This window comes from Fukomys damarensis, unplaced genomic scaffold (genome assembly GCF_012274545.1).
Source record: "Fukomys damarensis isolate Sample0158 unplaced genomic scaffold, DMR_v1.0_HiC HiC_scaffold_8, whole genome shotgun sequence".
Lineage (NCBI taxonomy): Eukaryota > Metazoa > Chordata > Mammalia > Rodentia > Bathyergidae > Fukomys > Fukomys damarensis.
In genome coordinates this window covers 22,715,987-22,739,788 of record NW_022900920.1, presented here as the reverse complement: position 1 = coordinate 22,739,788, position 23,802 = coordinate 22,715,987, and the positions used below count along the sequence as shown (strand labels likewise).

Genomic DNA, 23,802 nt, shown 5'->3' with positions numbered 1-23,802 from the left:
GCTGCAATTCCTGAACTATTCATGTTCTTAGTAGGTAAACCAGTAAAAATAACTTTGCATTTGAGTGTTTTAAACATGTTATGATTTAAGAAAAAGAAAAAGAATACATTTCAAATAGGTACAAGAGCATAAGTTATACCTTTGTTTCATACAGCTGCTGCAACCGTCCTTTCTCCTGAGAAAGTTGCTTAATTTTGTTAATGTTTTTCTCAAATTCCTTATTTGCATCTCTAAGCTTTCTCTCAAGAATTTCTTTTTCCTTTCGAAGGTCTAAAGATTCCTTCTCACCTCTTACATACTTCATTACCATTGCTTCTTTTTCTTGGCGTGCCTCTTCAGATTTCTTATTGGCCTTGAAAAAATATTATTTAGCATTAATAAGAAGTATTTTTCAAATAAAAATATAAGTAAATATTTTACCACATTATCAATAGTTTTAAAACAAATTCCCAGGACTTGTGCCATAAAATTTGAGGATAAAGGGAAAATTCAAAAATTATGGAAAATTATACAGCATTAATATTTTACCCTCTCCTTTTCCTTTGGCTGATATGGTTGTTATTTTCATTTATTCCTCCATATCTGCTTTGTTGGATTCCACCAGCAGGAGGCACTAAACAGCAGCTCAAGAATTAAGCAAAGAAAAGACCTGCCTCTATTTCAATGATTTGACCTGGTCCTCTGTTTCCAGCACTGTAAGCTAAATTAGCTTCTTTTTTTCTTGAGTACCCAGACTCAGGAATTTTGTTATAACACATAATACACTAATAAAAAAAGATACATACATAAGTATGTATGACTTGTATTATATACGTGATCTGATATATAACCAAAATATCAATCATTAGCTATGAGACAAGGAATGGGATATAAAAAGCTTGGAGGCAGAGAAAGCAGAAATAGAGATGAATAAGGGCTTTCACTTTTTATTTCATTCACTTCCTTAGTTAACTGTGTAACAATTATTATGTACTTAATATATTGCTTTAATTTTTAAAAGTACATTTTTATACAAATAAAGTGACCTATTCTTACAGAATTAATTTTAATAAAAAAGAAAGAGTCAAATTACAATGATAATGAACGATGATACCTGTTCCATCCTTTGAGCCATCTCTTTGTGTAACTGCTGAATTGCATTTTTAGCTGCAACATCCTGAGCTACTAGTTTATCTTTGGAAGTTTTAACTTCTTTATTAAGTTCTTCTATTCTTGTTTCTAGCTGTAAAGAAAATTACTTTTAGATTATTTTTATAGCTATACTAAACAGATTTAATACCTGAAATGAATATATACATCTTAAACAAATGTAATGAATTTCTAATTACAGAAATCAAAACTGTCAACGTTTCTCTGTCCCACTGGAATTAGTATAAACCTGAAGAGACTGTGATACATCAAATGTATCACATTATATAATCACTGTATATATAAGCTTTGTAGTATCTACCAATAATTCAAAGAATTATTGAATAATTCAAAGAAATTATCTTAGTTACTTTTCTCGTTTCTGAGACAAAATAACCAACACCCACAAGGTAAGAGAGGAAAGGTTTATTTAGCTCACAGTTTGTAGAGGTTTCAGTCCATAATTGCCTACACTTTTGTTTGAAAGATACAAGTAGACTAAATATAAATGGAAAAAGATAATTGCCTGTAAACAGCAATCACAGGAAAGTAGGAGTGGCTATACTAATACCAAACAAAAAAGACTGGATAAAAATGTTACACTGTAGAGATGAAGGACATTTTATAATGATAAAAAGATCAATTCATCAAAAAGATCTTACCTACATCTAACAACAGCATCAAAATGCACCAAAAAAAAAAAAAAAAAACTCTAATAAAAATGAAGGAGAAAATAGCTGGAGACTCTAATACCGTTTCCACAAATGGACAGAGATAGATGATTTCAAGGAAACAGAAGATTTGAACTGTACTATAAATAAAACAACTGGATCTAATACCTACCTCTCTACAAAACTCTATCCCACAACAGCAGAATGCGCATCCTCTGTACATGCAATATTTTCCAGGACAGAATGAATGCTAGGCTATAAACAAAACCTCAACAAATTTAAAAGACTGGTATCATACAGAATACATTCTCCAGTCAAAATAGAATAAAATTAGGAGTCAATCATAGGTAGAAATTTAGGAAATTCACAAATTTGTGAAAATTAAATAACATACTCCATATTCCTAAATAATCAGTGGGAGAAATCAGTAACAGCTGATGAATAAAAATTAATAGATAAGACCAAAATTACTAGATGCAATGTTTAGAGGGAAATTACTAACTAGATTGTAAAGAAGAAAGATCTTAAATCAGTAATTTAAACTTCTATCTTAAAGAACTGGAAGAAAGAAAACAATAAAAGTGAAAATGGATGAAATAGAGAATAAAAAGTGCAGAAACAATCAAAATTAAAAGAAAAGATTAATAAAAGTGACAAACTTTCACCTATACTGAGACAGAAGACTCAATTACTAGAATCAAAATGATTTTTTTTTTTTTTTTGTACCAGGGATTGAACTTGGGTCTTTGTGCTTGCGGCAGGGGGCTAAACTTTCACCTATACTGAGACAGAAGACTCAATTACTAGAATCAAAATGATTTTTTTTTTTTTTTTGGTACCAGGGATTGAACTTGGGTCTTTGTGCTTGCGAGGCAGGAGGCAGAACTACTGAGCTAAATCCCTGGCCTACTAGAATCAAAATGAAATAGGGACATTATTACTAAATTACAGAAATAAAAAAGACAAATACCATGACTGATTTAATTTAGAAGAAATGGACAATTCCTAGTAAAACACGAATTACCAATACTGTCTCAAGAAGAAACATGAAGCCCTGAAGAGACCCATGAAGGACTGAATTGAAAAATAAATAGAAGCAGGGGGGCGGGGAGCGACTAGCCATCATGAAAAATTCAGGTCTAGATGGCTATGCAGGTAAATTTTACCAAACTTTTAAAAAATTCCAATACCTCTATACACTTCCCAACGTTTTCTTTTCATGCCTAGGTATATATCAAAGGATAAATGAAAGCATATGTTCGCAGAGGCATCAAATAGTCAAACAATCCAATCCAAATGTCCATCAACTGGTGAAGAGATAAAATGTTGCACATCTATACTTGGTAATCTTAATCAATGATTTGATTTAAGATGCTCATGGAGGTGACTGGACTAACTTAATCAATAGATTAACCCATTGATGATAAAACGGGGTCTGGTTGGAAGAAGTAGGTCACTGCTGGTACACCTTCGAAGGGTACATCATGTTCCCATCTTCTTCCTTTCTGGTATTTCTCTCTCACTCAGTTTCTTGGCTGCCAGGAGGTTAGTAGCTGTCCCCCACCATGCCCTTCCACCAAAATATTTCTGTCTCGAAGCCATCTGACCACGGAATAAAGCTTCTGAAACTATGAACCAAAATAAACCTTTTCTCCTTTAAATTGTATGTCAAGGGCTGGGAATTTAGTTCAGTGGTTCTGCCGCCTGCCTCAAAAGCGCTAGGTCCTGAGTTCAATCCCCAGTACCAAAAACAAAATAAATTGGACATCAAGTATTTTGTCCTAGCAATAGAAAGGTGACTAATACACATAAAATAGAGTATTATTCAATCACCCAAAGTACTGGTACACATTACAACTTGAATGAAACTTTGAAAACATTATGCTAAGTGAAAGAATCTAGACACAAAAGGCTGTACTATGATTCCCTTTCTATGCAGGGTCCAGAAGAGGGAAATTAACAGCAACAGAAAGACCAGTTTTTCCATGGGGGTGGGGGTTACACAGATGGAAGATGTGGACTGACTACTACTGGATATGGGGTTTTTTCTTAGGTGACAGAATGCTCTAAAACTGTGGTGAAGTTTGTGAACTTCCAACTGAAAACAACTTATTCATATACTTGAAATGGGTGAACTATAAAGTACGTAAATTATACCTTTAAAAAAGTTTAGCTGGGTACAATGGCCCACACCTTCAATCCCAGCACTTAGAGGAGACTGAGGCAGGAGAATCAATACAAGTTCGATGCCAGCATGAACTACATTTTGAGACCCTATCTCAAAAAACCTAAATAAATAAAAAGTTTTAAAACACCTAAACAGTAGTTTAGGCACATGTATTTTATCAATTTTCCTTATGAAATTACCTAAAGCAACACTGTCCAATAGAAAAACAAATCACACACATAGCTGTGATTTTCTGATGATCATATTTTTCTTTCTTTTTTTTTTGGTACAGGAGATTGAACTTGGGACCTTGTGCTTCCAAGGCAGGCAGCAGAACCACTGAGCTAAATCCCCAGTCCTCTTAATGATCACATTTTTACAGAGCAAAATGAAACAGACAAAATAGTTTATTAAGCCTCAAATATCCAAATTATCATCATTTTAATATTTAAAAATGTTTTCTTTTATACTTTTTGTATTATATCTTCTAAATCAGATGTTTTACACTTATATAGGAACTTTCCATTTAGGCTAGCCATCTTCCACATGCTCAGTAGTTACCTGTGGCTAATGGTTACCATGTTGGACAGGAGAGATCCAGAGACAAAATTAAGAAAGAAAGAAAATCCTGCTATACTTGTTTTCTATTCAGAAGCATAAACTTCTCAAAATGCCAGCAAAAGAAAGATGAACCTAATGCTGGTTCTCTCTCCCTCTTTCTCTTTTTGCCAGTGCTGGAGATTGAATCCAGGACCTCATGCATGGCAGGCACGCAATTTCTACCACTGAACTATACCCACACCTTTTTGAAAAATTTTGTTTTGAGACAAGGTCCTGCCAAATTGCCCAGGATGGCTTCTAATTTACAACCCACCTGCTTCCATCTCCCAAGTAGTAGGGATTACAAAGTAGCTGGGATTACAGGTATTGTTATGGTTCAGATCTAGAAGTTACCTCAAAGTTTCATGTGAAAATGGTTGGAGACGACTGGACTATGAGGGCATTATACCTGGCTTGCTATCAAGAAAATGATAATGCCAATACAACATACCGGAACTCACGGGATGCAATGAAAGCAGTCCTGTGAGGGAAAATTATAGTGGTGAATTCCCATATCAGAAAGAGTGAGCTCAAATGAATAACCTACTCTTAAACCTCAGGTTTCTACAAAAGGAAGAGCAAGTTAAACCCAAAGAACTTACAAGAGAGGAAATTATAAAGATCAGAGCAAAAATTAGTGCAATTGAGGCTAAGAAAATAATTAAAAGTATCAGTGAATTGAGTCGGTTCTTTGAAAGATTAAATAAAATCGACAAACCCTTAGCCAACTTGATCAAAAAAGGAAAAGATGCAAATCCATGTAATTTGGAAAGAAAGGGGTAAAATCACAACAGATTCTGCAGAAATCCACAGGATCATCATTACCTGCCTGAGAACCTGTACTCTGGTAGGATGGAAAACACAGAAGAAATGTACAGATTCCTTGATACATATGAATTACCAAAGCTGAATCAAGAAGATATAAAAATTCTAAATAACCCGATGTCAGTCAATGAAATTGAAGAGTTATTTATTTATTTATTTATTTTATTTTTATTTTTTTGGTACCAGGGATCAAACTTGGGTCCTTCTGCTTGCAAGGCAGGCAGCGGAACCACTGAGCTAAATAAACCCTCAGCCCTTGAAGAGTTAATTTAAAAACTACCAACCACAAAAAAAGCCTAGGTCCTGATGGATTCACTGCTGAATTCTACATGAAATTTAGAGAAGACTGAATGCCATTACTCTTCAAACTCTTTAATGAAATTAAAAGCTAAGCAATATTCCCAAACTAATTCCTGGAAGCAAGCATTACCTGGTACCAAAACCAGAGATGGATCCAACCAAAAAAAAGAGAACAGCCCAAATGCCCAGCAACTGGAGACTGGATTAAGAAGATGTGGTTTTTCTATAAAACGGAGTACTACTCAGCCATAAAGGGTGAGAAACTAGAGTCATTCACAGGAAAATGGATTCATATTGAGGATATACTCTAAAGTAAAATAAATAAGACAAACACGTGTTAATACCAGATAGTTTCTCTGGTGTCAAAAACTAAAAGTGTAAATAAGATCCAAATTGTATAACTGATAACGTGAAATGGGAAGAAAAGGGCTAATGGTGTAGGGGAAGTAGGTAGGATAGGGGAAAGGAAATAAGGGAAAAGAAAAAAATATGAGAAAAGAAAAAAACGGAAACAAAGTCTTTGTAAATAGGAGAGTGGGGAGGGGGTGAAGGGAGAGCAAGGGTATGGGGAAAAAATGAGAACCAAGATCTAGTACAAGATCCCAATGATAAATGTAACTGTACTGTATACTTAAAAAGTACCGATAAACTCAATGAAAACAAATATGGTAATGTTTAAAAAAAAGAAATCACTGAGGATTTAGCTCAGTGGTTCCACTCCTGCCTCGCAACTGCAAGGACTCGAATTTGATCACCGGTACCAAAAAAAAAAAAAATCAACCAATAACAAATGCTAGCAAAGATATGGGGAAAAGGAACCCTTCTCCACTTTGGTGAGAGTGTAAATGTGTACAACTAATATGGGAATCCATACGAGGAGATTCCTCAAAAAACTAAAACTAGAGGTTCCATTTGACCCAGATATTCCCCTTCTTGGTATCTTCCTGAAAGAGTTAAAAGCATCATATCACAGCAATGTATGAACACCCATGTTTATAGCAGCACAATCTGTAATAGCTAAATCTTGGAAACAGCCCAGATGTCCATCAATGTATGAGTGGACAGAGAAAATGTGGTTTTTATATACAGTGGAGTATACTCTGCCATGAAGGATAAACTCGAGACATTTTTAGGTAAATGGATATACTTTGAGACCATACTTTTGAAGTGAACTAAATCAGATACACACGTTTAAATATTGCATTGCTTCTCTTGTGTGAAAAACTGAAAGGGTAAATAAGGACCAAAACTGACTGGGAAGTAGGATGAAAATGTTCCAACAGGAAGGGGAACAAGGGAGTGGAGGAGAGAGGTAAGGGAAGGAAATGGAAAAGAAAGAAAAAAATGCAATGAAAGCTTTTGTAAAAAAGGAGAGAAAGAAGGTTTGAAGGGAGGGGAGTGGAATGAGGGAAAAAAGAAGAAATCAAGATATATTATGTACAGGGACAAATTCCTAATGATGAAATGTGATCATTATGTGTATCAAAAGTGTACCAATAAAATTAATTTTAAAAATAAAAATAAAGGAGACAAATAAATAAATAAACAAATAAATAAATAAATAAAATTTGTTTTATGGCAGGGTCTTGCTAAATTGCTCAGGCTAGCTTTTAATTTACAATCCCCTGCCTCTGTCTTCCAAGTAGCAGGGATTACAGAGTAGTTGGGATGGTAGGTGTTGTTATAGTTTAGATCTAGATATCCCCTTAAAGCTTCATGTGATCACAGGTAGAGCTTTTGGAAAGTGACTGGATTATGGGGGCATCGTGGCTGGCTTGCTATTAGGAGGTGGGTTCTGGTCAAGAGGCAGGTCAGTGTGTGAGTGACCAGGAAGGTTACATCTCCCTTCCCAGCCCTTTCCATGACTCCTGCTTCCTGAACTCCTGGATGTCAGCGGCTACTTCTCTGCTATGCCCCTCTGCCATGCTGTCCTACCTTGGAGCCACCAGACTAGGAAGTGAAACTAAGAAACTGTGAGCCAAATAAATCTCTCCTCCCTTAAATTGTGGGTGTTGGGTATGGCGTCTTACCAGTGAGCAACGTGAATAAGGCATATACCACCACAAATGGCTCAATATTCTTTTAAAAAGGCAAAATCACTAATATGCTCGTGAAAGCAAGAGCTCCAGTTTCATCTCATCTGCTCAGTATGAAGTTTCGGGTCATCAGCAATTACTTAACTATCAAAATATGCACTAGTACTATCATTAAGGTGTCTTCACATTTTAACCTATGAAGTTTGATTTACCTGGGATGGTCTCAGAGCACATACAAATCAGGATTAAATATCATACATAAAATTCTACAAATATCATTGTCTTTCAATTGTATAAGGTAATATCAAGGATATACCAAGACATAAACTTGGTTTAATTTTATCAATTGTTTACTTTTACTTTCATTATATAACTTTCTATGAAAGATGAAACAAAAGGAAATTACAGTGACAACTTACATAATGTTTCTATCAGGGGACTGCATGTCTGGCCCAGTAAGATTATATATTTCTTAGTGACATAGGTGTCTTTAGTTAAATATACCCTATGATGTTCAAGCAGGATAAAATCACCTAATGATAAATTCTTAAAACATATCCATTTGGTTAACTTACTTTTAAAACTAACATGCCTCTAATTTTGTCCAGAGAAGAAAAAGCAGCACAGAAAGGTAAAGAACAGCTCAGCTTTGTTATCAAGATTCAAAATTCATTTTGTTGATCCACACATCCAAGTTCATTTAAAAAAGAAAGAAAAAGGCTCAGCAAGTCAGTTAGCCAGATATAGTCTAAAGTATAAGAGTCAGAACTCAGAGCGAAGTTTATAAAAACACTGAGAGTGAAACTATATTATCATGTAAGTGTAAAAGCAGCCTAATGCTAGATATACACTTCTAGCTATTGCTTCGTCCCTTGTTTGGTTAAAAACACTCTAGCTACCGTAAAATCATTTTTAGCATTATTTTGAACATAGTTCTGTTATATTTAGTAGACTAATCATACAAACCATAAAAGTAGGAATTTACATATAAGAACGTTAGGCAATGTAAGAGAATGCTTTAAATACCAAGCAGTCCTCTGGATTTAAAATATTTAAATTTACACACAATTTTTAAGGGATATATTTTCTGAATTAAAGTATGGTCTTTAAAAATTTTTATCTCTTTACCTGTTTAATTGTGCTCACATGCTGCTTCTCTGTTTCTGTTCTTTTTTTAAGTTCTTCTCTTAAATTGTCTTTTTCTGAACAAATGTCTAAGATGAGCTCCTGATGTTTCTTGTTTTCTTTAATTAACCTAAATATAAAAGGGTAGTATGAGAGAAACACTAAATTAAAAATGGAGAAATGAGAAGTAGAATATAATCTATTTAAAGATTAAAACATAAATACCTATTACTGGAAGTTAACATTTCTAAATATTTTTATAATAAAATTTGTTCACACAAGGAAAAAACTGCCTAATACATTTCTCAGAAAATGTCCTTGTGGTTTTGTGACTGTATTTTAATGCTAGGATGCCTCTAATCCTGTCAACTGAAGAAAAGTAATTCGGCTTAGTCATCAACCTAAGCATTTGTTTTGTTGATCCATTCATCAGATATAAGCAAAACATCCTCTGGCCAATCAGGTATTAATTTTTTCCTAGAAATTTCAAATAAAAAGAAACAGGGTTGTTACTGCTACCTAGTGAGTAGAGATAAAAAACGCTGTTAAGGCCGGGGATTTAGCTCAGTGGCACTGCACCTGCCTTGAAAGTACAAATCCTGCATTTGAGTCCCAATACCAAAAAAAAAAGAAAAGAAAAAAAGCAGCTAGACTTGTTCTAATTCACAAAGCAGCCCTCAGGATTACAATCATCTGGCCCCAAATGACAACAGGGCCAAGGTTGAGAAATCCTGCTTTAGATTTAAATATTTTAATGGCATTCTATTAGTTATAGAAGCATAGTCAATGTAAAAGAAAAAACTAAACAGAAGTTTCATTTTAAGTCCCCCTACAAAAACAGAAATAAAATACTAAAAATTACCCACAAAATACTCATATACTGTATAATAAACAGCTATTCTAGATTAATAGCAATAGCTATTACCTAACACTTTTTTGCGCACCTATTATTTGCTGTTTAGTCTTATGAAGGTGTTATTACTTAATATTCCAAATATGTTTATGAAAATTTCATCATCATTTGTTTTATGAATTTAAATAAAACAAAAGTGAAGCCTACAATTTTTCCAGGTCATATAGCTAGTAAGTGTTTGAACTGAGTTCTGAAGGCAGGTGTAATTTCAAAGCTCAGGCTTCTCTCACTTTCCTCATTCAATTAATAGATGCTTACTGGGTAACTACTATGTACCTTACTATTCTACATGCAGATAATAATATGTCAACAAATGATCCTTGCCCCTCTTAAAGAGTTTATATTCTGAGGAAGAAAATTAAAATACACATATGTGAATATATATATATATACACACATATATATGTTAAGCAGTGGTTAAATCCTTTTAAGAAATGTAAAGGAAGACAAGATGACAGAAAGTAGTCATAATAGGCCTCTCTGAGGAACTGGTACTTGAGCAAAGGAACATACTGAAGAAATAAGTAAACAATGTTTGGGAAAGAGGCGAATGCAGCATTAATGTTCATTCAAGCCATTCATGAAACACTGGTTTAACTTAGGATATTTATATGATTAAGTGTGTAATCGATTTGCTACAGAAAACTTGAGGTAAGAATCCTGGCTATAATTCAGAGTTAGAGGGGGAAAAAAGGAGAAAGACACAAGCATTCAAATTTTTTTTGTTGGGCTAGGGATTTGGCTCAGTGGGTACCACACCTGCCTTACAAGCGCAAGGTCCTGAGTTCAATCCCTGGTACCAAGAAACACAAAAATACAAATTTTTTTGTTGATGTTGTCTTGTTTTGTTTATTGCAATGTTAGGGTTCAAACCCAGGACGGCCTCACGTATGCTAGGCAAGCATAGGCAAGCTCATTTTAGTACTGAGCTACGCCCACAGACCAAAATTACTTTTATAGGTTAAGTACACATTATTGATATACCTATTCTTTTTTTTGGGGGGTACCAGGGATTAAACTCGGGGCCTTGCACTTATGAGGCAGGCAGCGGTATGAATGAGCTAAATCCCCAGTCCATTGATATACCTGTCTTTAATTAAAAATTTTGGTTGGGACACTAGACAACAATATTGATTTGTCAGAAAATACAGGAATAGAAAAACAGTGAATGGTACCTGCCAGGGGAGATGTTGGTCAAAGGGTATAAATTTTCAGTTCTAAGTTGAATAAATCCTGGAAACCTAATGTATAACCCATGGTGGTGACAATTAGTGACACTATATTGTATACTTAGAGCTTGAGGTGGTCACACACAAAGTATGTAAGGTGATACATGTGTTATCTAACTTGATTGTGGTAATCATTTTACAATGTATTAAATTATCATGCTGTGTACCTAAAATATGTGCAGTTTTGTCCTTAGTAAAGCTGGGACAAAAAAAAAGGATTAGAAATATAAACAAAGACATTTGGAAATATATGCATTGTGAAAATTTAAAAGGAAATGAAACAAATCTTTTTCATAAAAGTTAAATGAAGGCAAAAATTTTTAAAAACCTGAGTTATATCAGTGCATCTTATTTGCAATTAAAAACAAGTATTTAACAAAAGATCAATCTAGCTTTAAAATAATATGTGTCATCTGTAATGCCTTAATGTCCCATAAAAGTCCCACTAGGTAAGTACAGTGCCCCTTGCAGAGATAAAAAATCTTTGAGTCAAAGATGGCTTGGCCAAAGCAGCAGAGCTTACAAAGAATAAGGGGAATATTCCAGATCCAGGATTCTGCTTAGAATTGTGCTTACCCTACCCACCATGCTGCCTCTGCTACAACAGGATGGAACAACAACAAATCATTTTCCACATCTAAAATTCTTAAATTTAACAGATCATAACTACTTTCCAATAACACTTATAAAACCTCTGAAGTCAAACTAAAAAGGTCCAGATTTTAATATAGTATTGACCTGCGTGTGACCCTGAAAACAAGTAACACAACACTGTTTCAGGTTCCTCATTTCTAAAATGGGGATAATAACAGCACTACATACCACATAGAGTTGTTGTGAAGACTCCCTGAGTTAATATATGTAATGTATCAGGCACATGATTAACAGCATAGAACTGTCTTCTGTAATTATTAAAAGCATAACCTTCAATTTTTTTCCTAGGTTCCAGAAATCAAACTCAGGACCTTGCGCTTTTTAGGCAGGCGTGGCGCTGCTGAGCTACATCCCTGGCCCTGTAATCTTAAAAGTTATACACGCTATATGAAAGTGGTCAGAGTTCATATCTAAGCAAAATGGTAAGATGAATCAGAAGTAATTTCCAGGGGATGATCTAAATCAATAGGTATAGAGAGCAGGGAAATGAGGGAGTTACCTTTAAAAAGTACAAGTGGAAGAAACACTGACAGTGCAACTAAAAAAAAGTACAGTACATAGTTTATTTGCATAATAATAATAATAACGTAACAGTAAGGATACAAATAGGAGTATTAGTTTTGGGGGACTATTAAGAAAGACATTGGAATCTTCATGATTTTTTTTGTACAGCTGTTTTCATGAGCAGCATTATTCATAAAAGCCAAAATGGAGAAGGAACTCAAATGTTCATGAATGAATAAACAAAACATAGTACATACAGAGAAGGTTAATATTCAACTTTTAAGAGTATAGAAATTCTAGCCAGGTGTGGTGGCATATCCTTTAATTCTAACACTCTGTGAAGCTGAGGTAAGAGGATTACAATTTCTAGCCCAGTCTGAGCAACTTGGTAACTTAGCAAGTCCCTGTCTCAAAATAAAAAATAGAAAGGACAGTGCAAATGCCCTGGATTTAATCCTCAGTGTTGGGGAAAAAAAAAAAAAAAGTATGGAAATTCTGATACATTTACAACATGGATAAACTGAGGATGTTATATCAAGTGAAATAAGACAGTGACAAAAAGATAAGTACCATTTGATTTCACCTACATGAAGTATCAAGAGTAACCACACTCAAAGAAACAGAAAGCAGAATGGCAGCTGCCAGGAACTGGGTCCCAGTATGAACAGGGTGATACAGTTTCATGGGTATGAGTTTCAGATTTACAAGTTGAAAATTTTCTTGAGATTGGTTGTATAATGTGAATATATGTTAACACTACAGAACTATATACATTTTGAATTGACAAAATGGTAAATTTGATTCCATTTTATCATAATTAAAAATAAACAAGTAGAGAAAAGGGGGACTGGCCCTCAATATTAAGAGATTAAAGTTCACTGGGTAAACCAGCTGGCTTGGTGAATACTGATCCATTGAACAGGACATTCTGGCAGAGTACAGTAGAAGCAGGGAGATCATAAAAAGCCATTTCCATATCAAGTAATATTTGAATGTGGTATATTTTCCTCTGTCATCCTCCTCTGGCATATGGACCTCCTCCTTTCTTTTCTCTATATACACACTCCCCCTAATTTAAAGAAAAGCTTTTTAAGTATCATATTTTCTAAAAAGAATCAGAATGTATTTAATGAAGGCTAATCTTTTATTTTCCTTTCTTAAAGGTTACAAAAGAGTACCTAAACCAATACATCACTTAGCTACACAAATCTAAAATGAAAATATAGAATGACATTAAATCATCACTAAAACAGAAGTACACAAATCTGAGAAATCTAAAGACAATAATCAAGTAACTGGTCTGTCTTTAAATTTTAATTTTTTAAACCAATTAATTTATACTGAGAATTTTAAGGAAACATGAACTTTATTCTTTTTAATTTTCTTCTGAATTTCTCTTATTTTTGACATGGAGTGGTACATCAATTAATGAACTTAACTGGTTACACAATTTTGGAAAAGACGGCCAGGTTTGTGTGTTTGTGGGGGAAAGATGGCCACAGTCAGATTTGTCACCCGATGTAGAGTTGGCAAGCAAAAACAAAGTTCTGCCAAATGCTTTCGTAAACCGAGGTACTACTGCATTTCTACAACAGTGATGGCAAACCTTTTAGAGACAAGTGCCCAAACTGCAACCCACAAACCACTTACTTATCACAAAGTCCCAATATTGCAATTAAACCTGAATACTGAAGTTTCAGTTTAGAAAAACAACTCATACATTAACATTTTTTATCTTAGAGGAAAACTAACACAGGTGCCATAAGTTTGCCATCATTGTTCCACATACTTATAAAAATGAAAAACAGGGGCTGAACGTACAGCTCAGCTGGGAAGGCACTTGCCAGCATGTACAAGATCTCTTGTTTAAAGCCCAGAATCATTTTTAAAAAAATTTTTTTAAAGAAAAATTTTTTGTCACTATTATTAAAAGTTCTAGCTCTTTAATAAACTTACATAATTTATTATATTTACTTCTTTATATTTAGACTACTAAACTACCAAAAAATGTTGACATTTTTATCATTGATGTGCATGGCTCTACTATAGAATTAAAAGTAGACAAGATGATATTTCCTTACAAGAATTCAGTCTCTAATCCTTATGAAACTATTACCTAAAGAAATAAACTTACTTTTTTATAGTATGTTCCTGTTGCAAATACTTATCTTGCACACACTTTTCAAACAGAAGCAATGCATGTTCTCCTTTATTCATTCCATTTGATACTTGGTATTCTGCAAACTCAGTAGGTAAGAGTTCAGATTCTATTTGTTCCAACAAATCTTCTGCTGCTGAAACAGTCTTTATTTTTTCAATAAGTTTCTTGGTGCAGTCCGTATCATAGGGACTTTCTGAGTAAGTCTTTTGATTAGCAGCTTCTGTAAATGTAGATGACTTTAATTTTGCCAATAGTTGTGTTACTGTCTGTTCAGTTTCACTTGTTTTTGACACTTGTTTTGTGGAATCTCCACTAGGAAAGTAAGTTATTTGTTCAGAATTTTCTGGGCATGTATCTATTTTAGCACAAGAATCCTCACCTCCACCATGATCTGGAACATAATTTTCAGAAGTTTCAATTTGACAGTGTTCGTTAGGCTGACATAAGATTTTGTCAAAGTTTAACGACAACTGTTTGGATTCATTTTCTAATTTGCTGCTTTCACCACCAGAAAATGAGTTACATGAGTCTTCCTTTAACTCAGGTGAAATGGAGGCTATGTGCTCGGTCTCCGACATGCTGACTGGTACCAATTCACTTTGCATTTCTTCACATCCACTCCTGATTTTTGTTTTACATCTAAGAAATTAAAACATCAAAATTTTAAAGTTTTTAAACTAAGACTTCATAAATCTTTGCACATACACACTCCATGATACAGAATAACTAAGATCACAAATTTAACAGTAATAATTCATTACTAAAAGCTTTCCCTTCAGAAAAAAGACTAAGACAGTCAAGCCAAGTTGGGTATAACCAGCAGGGCCACTGCAAAGTCTGTCTTTCCTCCTCCCCCTCTTCAATCAGCCATGTTCACTAATTAATTTCTGTTTCAGTCTGGCATTCCCCAATCATCCCTTTAAGACATTAGATAATGAATAATACTGGGTTCTGCCACCTGCCTCCCAAGCACAGGGCCCGAGTTCAATATCAGTACCAAAAAAAAAAAGAATAATACTTGTAATGTGAATTGTTAGAGCCAAAATATATGTAGAATTTCTTTAACTCTGTGAGGGAAAAGACAGCAGCAAGATCTATAAGAAAAATATTAGAGAATAAAGGCAGCAATTAAAAGCACTGGAAGAGAAATCATAAAACAAGATAACAGAACATTGTGTTTTGATGATGATAAAAACGTATTGAGAAAGGAAACTAAACAATAACAAGACATAGCTACCTATAGCTCAGAGGCCTAGCGTGGAAATGAAAGGAAGTTAGAGCATAAAGGATCCCAGATAGGAATTATTTCTTCATACAGGCAGGATCCAGAAGGTACCATGGTGATTTTCAAACATTCTCATCAGGAATAAAACAATGTTTGGTGCAATCAAATAGAGCCCATATGCACTGCCTAGGTCAATAAAAGCACCATTAAAAATTAATGTTAGAGTACATTTTGGTGTCATATAGGGTGGTAATTCAATTACTTTATAATTAGTCAACTTCAAATATTATTACCCTTTGATAAATATAAAATCTCACAGTGATGTCTGACTTGCCAATCTCTTTGTCTGGTATCAAAAAGCATATTCAGGATAAATGAATTATCAAAGCTATATGAAATTTCATTAAAAAGTAGGCCCATAATTGTTTGGACAGAAAGTAGGACAGAATTTCAGATGAAAGATATACTAATGGAAAACAAATAATAAAATTTTGCAGGGCTGGGGATTTAGCTCAGTGGTTCCACTGCCTGCCTTGCAAGCACAAGGACCCGAGTTCGAGTCCCAGTACCAAAAAAAATTTTTTTTTGCATAACAGGAAGTTGCATGTTTATATCAGATCATGATGGACATGGTGGTCAGAGAATAGTAAAGAGTGAATTTTGTTAAAAAGGACAAATTATAAATCTTAAGACTTTTATACTTGATTATACTACAGTTTCTAGCACAGAGGTTCTGAAAGGTTGGTCAAATGAAAATCTTTTGTTGTTCTTTTTTTTGAGACAGAGTCTGCTATGTGGCTCAGGCTGGCCTGAAATCCGCAGTGATCCTCCTGCCTTAGCCTCAGGTGCTGGATTACAGGCATGCACCACCATGCCCAGCTGTCAAATTAAAATCTGTTAGCACAGAAATGATGTGATAAAGTTAGTATTTGAGGAACATTATTCTAGGAATGCGGGAGATTAGAGTAAGACTAGTTTGTCTTGTAAGTATCCCTGTCTGTCAATTTAGACTGCTTTGAGGCATCAATTGTTATAGCCATTGTAGACCTTCATACTCTACTTATCTGTATTACATTTATTTCAAAGCAACTAAACAGAAATTATCATTATCTTGCTCCATATATTTTATAACCAAGCCAAAGCTCACACTGGTGTTAAAGTCTTGGTTTAGAAAATACAAATATACACAGTAAGTAAATTAAAAGCCTTATAAGTGTGATATATTCCATAATCTAGGACAAAGTAAAATGGGTTTCAAACAGGGACACTGACCAGTAGCAATGCATTTTGAGAAACTTGTGACTGTGTTGCTGATGAAATCAATCCAAAACTGAAGCAGTTTTAAACATAACTAGTTAATGCCATTCCAACAGAAATGGAGCTCAAAGCAGTCAAAAAGTAATGTGTAGAAGATAAACAATCTTATTTGACAATAAGACTTTAAAGGTACTGTAACTCTCCAGCACACAGTAACTGAGAAGAAATTTTATCAATGACTTTGTGGCTCCTATCTGTGTGTCATGATTTGTCAACAGAAAAACATTAAGAAAATATTGGCTTATTATCCTCTCACCTGAACCAAAAGTTCAGTCCTAGTCTTTTCTCCTCCTAGAGTTCATCAACTTAGATAACTTGAAGCTACAAGTCACAGCTGATGCCTACACAATTATTTTCAGTCCTGTATCCTTGAGTTACAGATACCTACTTATCTCCTCCTTATTCTATGACTGTCTCTGTATTAAAGTTTCTGAGTACAGGCATTTCCACTGGAAAGTTTCTCTATAATCTCAAACTCAAAACATAATTATAGTTCTATAATTAAGTACCCCCAGCTAATCTTTTCTATTCAGTCAATGGTATCATGTTTCTTAGTTATCTGACTCCTTCCTTTAATTTATCCTCATATTCTCTTAACAATTCTAAGTCTCCTACATTTCTATAGTTACCACCCCCTACTTGGAAGATATCCAGGCTTCTGGTCACCTCATATGACATTTAACTGTTGATTTGTTCTCCTGTTTTCCTCAAAATAAAGGAGCAAGGTTAGTACAAGCACAGGTTACTTGGGATAGCCCAGGGGCGAGACAGAATCAGATCAAGTAGCAGGCCATCCAATCCAGAAAAGAGGGTTAATGTTTAAGGACACTGGCTCTGCCAAACAAAGAGGAGCTGCTTTATGAAGGTCTTCAGGGACAGAAAGACTCAGGAACTACAACACGCCCCTATAACAACCAGACACTTCACATATCACCATCAAAAGCAGTCAGATGAGGGGCCAGGAATTTAGTCCAGTGTTATCATGTGTGCCTCTGCCTCGTAAGTGCAAGGTCCTGAGTTTGATCCCCAGTACCAAAAAAACAAACAAACAAAAAAGCAGCCAGATGAACCAGAATGAAGTCAGGGATATTTCTCCCCCCTTTAAAAGATTTAGGTAAAAAAACTCTGCCTCTGCAGGCTGACTGTCTTCCCTCAACTCCCCAAGAGCATGCCAGAGAAAGGGGTATGAACCAGTCTTGGAGTCAAATTACACCTCCTCAAGCTAAGGAGCTGGGAAGTAACTTCAACTTTAAGAATAAGTTTGTGATTACATTTTGTTGCTGCTGCTGCTTATGTTTGCTTTTTAAATGACAGGGACCTGTCTTAATTCCTGTGGTCATCAAAAGTAGCAGAAATGTTATAACATCAGAGCAAAGGAGAGTGCACTTCAGAAGAAAGGTGACAGGCTGGGAGTGTTTTATACCATCTTCTTACTAGAGACTCATTAAAAATATTTTTTTAAAGCTAGGTACAATGGGGCATACCTGTAATCCCAGCACTCAAGAGAGTGAGACAGGCCACCTTGAACTATACAGCAAGGCTCTGTCTCAAAACAAACAAAAAAAATGAGCTGGAGAATGGTAGTGTTTGCCTAGCATGGGTGAGGTCCTTAATGTGTTTCCCCGCAGCACAAAAAATAAATAAGTAAATAAATACAAGTAAAATCTTTTTATTTGGATACCTGAGTTGAGATTGCTCAGTAAGCAAGTTACAGTTGTGATACTTTCCTAATATTATCTAACACATTCCTAAAATCCTAGTGCTTCAGTATGATTTTCTAGTCCCACCAGTCTACCCAATCTACGCATCATTTGTTTTTCCATCTAAAATATTTTTCCCTTCCAGCTATCTAGAGAATAATCATGTCTAATGACATGATTGATTCTAAAGCCACATCTTCCTCCACATTTTCCCTCATCACACATACAAAAATGATACGTAAAATTAAAAGAGTGCATTTATACTCATCAAGCAGATGGAGCCTTTCTTAGGACATAGTTGAAGAGGCAGCCTTCCACCTTTTAAATGAGTTCTGTTCTTGCAAGAAAGAATCTTACTCTGAACTGAATCAAAGTACTTAAGTATCAAGCAATATAATGGTAATAATAAATACATAAATCTGACAAATAAATCTGCTACTGCAGATACTCATTGTTGCAAATGTTCAGCAGTGGTTCTCAATGAAGGTGAGACCCACTGGGTTTACAGAATGATCTGGGGCCCAGAGTTTAGTAGGTAACAGGTACTAAGAAGATTTAATAATCTGTAAGACAGTGCAGAACAACAGAAATTTATTTTATACCCTGCTCAATATTCTTCTGGGGGTAAAAGAGAGTATCGGAAAACCCTGTAATTTAAGAAAGACTAAATTTAACATCAAAAGTTGTCTTTTCTATACCTTCTATCAGTAATATGCCCACGACCTTTGAAAAAGTCTTAAAACATTAGTCACAAAATTGCTTTTAACTTAAACTCTTATTTTTTCCCAAGTTGTTTCTGACACAGTACTACAGGACCAATTCACATGTCAAAACTTTCAGTAGGTGAGAACTGGTTTCGCTCTTACTGGAGCTCATCAGCTGTAGGCAACTGGTCAAGAAACATTTTATTTGCCCCAAGACAAGCATTACCCCTTTTGGACTTGTTTCTTAATGAAGGAAACTACATTTTTATAAAATTATTTCCATACAAAAGCTATGTAAGTGGAAGAATTGTTTTTAATAGTTTTGAGTTCTCCCTATTTTTATTCTAATTAGCACTATACAAAGATAAAACTGCAGGCTTACTTTAAAAACCATAAATAAAATTAATCCAATCTACAGATATCTGCTAATAGATTATTAAACAAACAAGGCTCAAAGGTATCAAGTTAGAAATAATTCCAAAAGTAAATATTAATTCATTCATTCACTAAATATGTACTGAGCATCTGTTTTGCACAGGCTTTGTTTTAGGTGGTGGGAACATCACAGTGAATAAAACAGAGGACCAATATGTAAGTACTATGTTAAACCTTTTACTCATTATATTTCACTGCCAATAAACACTAAAACATTAAAGGTCATAGAGCATATTTGTTTTTCCTCATTAAGTTTACTGGTACACTTTAGGTATATAATACAGTTACATCGATCATTGGGATCTTGTACCTTTACATGATGTATCTTGGTTCTTATTTTTTCCCACACCCCCGCCCTCTCTTCACCCCCTCCACCCTTCCCTATTTAAAAAGACTTTGTTTCAATTTTTTCCTTTTATCATATTTTTTCTTTTGCCTTCTTTGCTTTCCCCTACCCTTCCCACTTCCCCTGCTGCTTTAGCCCTTTTCTTCCTATTTTACATTATCAATTATACAATTTGAGAGCATATATTTTAACATTACAGTACTGATCTGACAGTGTTCCACCAGAAACTATAAGGAAAAAGGTCGAGTGCTTTTAAGGCAAGTAGAAAAACCTGAGTTAGTTCAGCATATTTTATACAACAAATTACAAGTTTTAAATTATAAATTGTACCATTGAGGCCCCCCAAATAATACAGCTACCCAAATAATATGAATTCAATAAGCAAATTGAGCCTGTGAGACCACTCCTGTTCTCCAAAATAATGATTTACTGTCCTCTGTAGGAAAGTATAAGCAAATCAAGAGGATTTTTATATTCCCCAAATACATTTTAAAACTAGCATACACAAAAGAATGGCTCTAATAAGATTCTGATATGGCAATTAAAGTCAGAAGCCATTTGGGCTTAGCAGCTCACGCCTGTAACCCCAATCCTTAAGAAAGGCTGAGGCAGGAGTATCACAAGTTGCCCAGCTTGGGCAACTTAGTAATTTTGTCTCAAAATTTAAATACAAAAATAAAAAGGGCTGGGGATGTAGGGGGGGGGAAGCAAAAACCAAATTTTAAAAAAGCACCCATACAGTCTAGTATCATTTGCTCACAACCCCCAAGTAACTTTTTTTTTATAAAGTATCTAGAAACTTTAAGAAACATTCTTGGATAAAGATTTTTAAAATAAAATAGAACAAAAAAGAACCTATGGTACACAAATTCCTTATTTCCTATGATGAAAACACCCGACACCAAAATTTCATGTAAGGTGAACTTACACCAATCAAATTCTACTTTTAAAAGATAAACACTGAGCTATTTCAAAGAACTACAGGTCTGCAAAACAGAAGAAAGAACTTCTAAAGTACAGTAGTCACACATTAAGCTTTGGGGTAAATTTTAACTTTAATTTACTGCATTTCCTTTATGCACAACATAGCATTTTAAAAAGTTTCTTCAGTTTACCACTTTGAAAAGTTACATGAGGCCAAAGTCAATTAACCCTAAAGGGCTTTTTTAGCTTTGCACCTAAGACTCAGGCTAGCACATCAATTTTATGATACATACATTATATTGCACACAGAGATGTTTTTAAAAAAAGACTCAGCATGATAGATGCAGCAGGAACCCCAATCAGCTACTAACTCCTGTGACAAGATAACAAGAAAAAGAAATTATGAGTCCAGGAAAGAGTCCAGGAAAAAGAGGGCCATATATCACATTATTAAGTTGTATCATGTATATCATATTATTGGTTTGGTATATTAGATCCATGCAAGTTTATATACTTCTAATAATTTTTCAATATTATGGCAGTTATTAATATAGAATTTGAAGTTGAAGCTATTTGTAAAGATCTCATCATTTACCCTTTAATGAACTTAAGAAATATTAAAATTCTTTTCAGTAATTTTCTTCCAAATCTGGAAACTAAGAGGAGAATGAAATGGAAAGATAATAACTAAATACAAGCTGCAAGTTTGCTTTACACTAATGAGTTTGGGTCAATATTTACAATTTGAAGCCACTTTTAACCTGGCTTTGGTTAATTTGATGTAACAGTTTCACAAAAAGTTAAATTATTCATTAGCACTTACTATGTAGCACTACAGTAGATGCTTTAGTTTATGGATGAAGAACCTGTCTTAGTAACAAATTCCTTTTGGTATCTTATCACCCCTTTACTCTTTTTTGTTTGCTTACTTCTTAGCTCAAATAATATTTTAAAATCTCAGTAGCTGAGAAAATTCAAAGGGGAAGTATAAAAAAAATCAGAAAACGGTTTATAGATTTGATCTATGATCACACTCCTGTCCCTAAAATGAATACTAAATACAACATTCACAATATTGTAAGTCTATTGATGTATAGGAAATTTTTAAAAAACTGGCTTTACTTAAAAGACACAGATAAAAGAGCTAGAGGTCTCAAGGCATGCCTAATCCCTGCACTCAAAAAGGCTGACCTAGGAGTATCACTGTGAAGTTCTAGGTCTGCCTGGAATACACAGCTAAATTCTGCCTCAAAAAACCATAAAAGAAAAACTTAAGTTTTATTAAAAGAAAAAACCCAGAACTTCAAGTTAAGGATTCTTACTTTAGCTTGAAACTATTAGGTGACTTTGGGAAACTAAGGCATATGTCATTTACAAAGGAAAAAATGGTTTTCAAATTTCTATCTACAGCTGCTTTCATGCCTCAATCTACTATGCCTTCCCTAAAGAGTTAAATATAATACTGCAGTTTTATAATGTGAGCATGTAGCTATAAACATGATTTTAAAATGAACATACTAATAAGTCATAATAAGCTATGCTGTCATTGTACAGCAACAAAGGGCTGCTCGTTATGGATGAAGGAACTAAAAGGCTAGAGTGGTCACTGTGCCACATGCCAGCACTCTTTTCAATTAGCAAAAAATAAAAATTCTGAAATGCCAATGACATTCTATGGAATCTCTACTGTTTAAAGAAACTTTAAGTCTACATGCAGTTATCTAGGTGAGGCCCTAAAAATATATACATAACCCATACATCTTCTGGGAGACTCTTCACTGATTATACCTGTCATACTATAAAATGGAATTTGAGCGGGAGTGTTTGCTTGAGCAAAGTCCTGGGTTCAATCCAGAGAGCAGCAGAGAAAATGGGATTGACAGAGAGAGGAGAGAAGCCAAATGTATTCAAATGGTTAAAGCAACAGGAATTAAGTTTAATTTAAAAGAGGGGAAGTTTCGGTTTTATCACCAACGACCCTGGAAACCTGATCTTTTCCACAAGATCTACACTGCAAATATGAAGGTTAACAATGGGGACTTAATAATAGGGAAGGCCACACCCACACCTAACATACCTAAACATTTACAGCAGATTAATTTTTCTTTTAACGACCAGCACCCCTCTTGAGACACTATTTCACTGATTTGCTATACATTTTTCTTAGAAAATCACCCAGCCTATCATTTTGGAAGCAATAAAAACGCTAGGCGTCAAAGGAACATGATGTATACGCAGAGAAAACTGTGAAGGACCCGGCGGCCCCTAGCAACATATTTTTACTACATTCTTCAAGTCAAAGAAGATTCTGAGAGAGTCTCTGACTGCAGGTCCAGGCTTTCTAACAAAAATCAAGATGTGAATACTTGCTGAAGTTGCCTGAAATGTTAACAGTTGAGAGATAGTTACACCTGCACTGTTCCTCAGGAATGCTACTTGGGAACGATTCACACGTTTGATGGAGATATAAATTTGAAATTCCTTCCTTACAACTAAGGTTTTAAAAATGCCTCGATGTCTTTGTAAAAAATTAAAAAGATAACAAGATCAGAATAGTGCCTCTCATCCACAACTCCAAAGAATCATTTCCAAGCAACTTAAATGCACAGAAATGAAGGGTTTGGAAGGGAATACGAAGTCGCCAAGGCATTAAACACACACACTGCCAACTTCGAAACGAAAAGTGAAATAGACTCAGTCTACCCCAAAGCCCCGAGCAGGGAGAGCAGAGCAGCGATTCCGGCTGCAGCCCAGCAATCCGGCCGAAGAGCGCGGTCGCCCGCTAAGCTCCGATCTCCGGGCACAGCCCGAGGCCCCGCCGGCCGTCTCCTCGCCAGA

General features: G+C 34.9%; 1 protein-coding gene across 2 annotated transcripts in view; it reads right to left on the bottom strand.

Moving 5' to 3' along the window:
• Positions 1-23,802, bottom strand: part of Ccdc186 (coiled-coil domain containing 186) — a 49,350-nt gene that overhangs the window by 24,643 nt on the left and 905 nt on the right. For both annotated transcript variants that reach the window (XM_010634595.3, XM_010634596.3), the window contains exons 2-5: positions 14,287-14,952; positions 8,856-8,982; positions 1,094-1,222; positions 140-352 (exon numbers count right to left, since the gene is read on the bottom strand). In XM_010634595.3, the coding sequence (XP_010632897.1) occupies positions 140-352; positions 1,094-1,222; positions 8,856-8,982; positions 14,287-14,918 (1,101 nt within the window). In that variant the 5' untranslated portion in view covers positions 14,919-14,952. The remainder of the gene's footprint in view (positions 1-139; positions 353-1,093; positions 1,223-8,855; positions 8,983-14,286; positions 14,953-23,802) is intronic.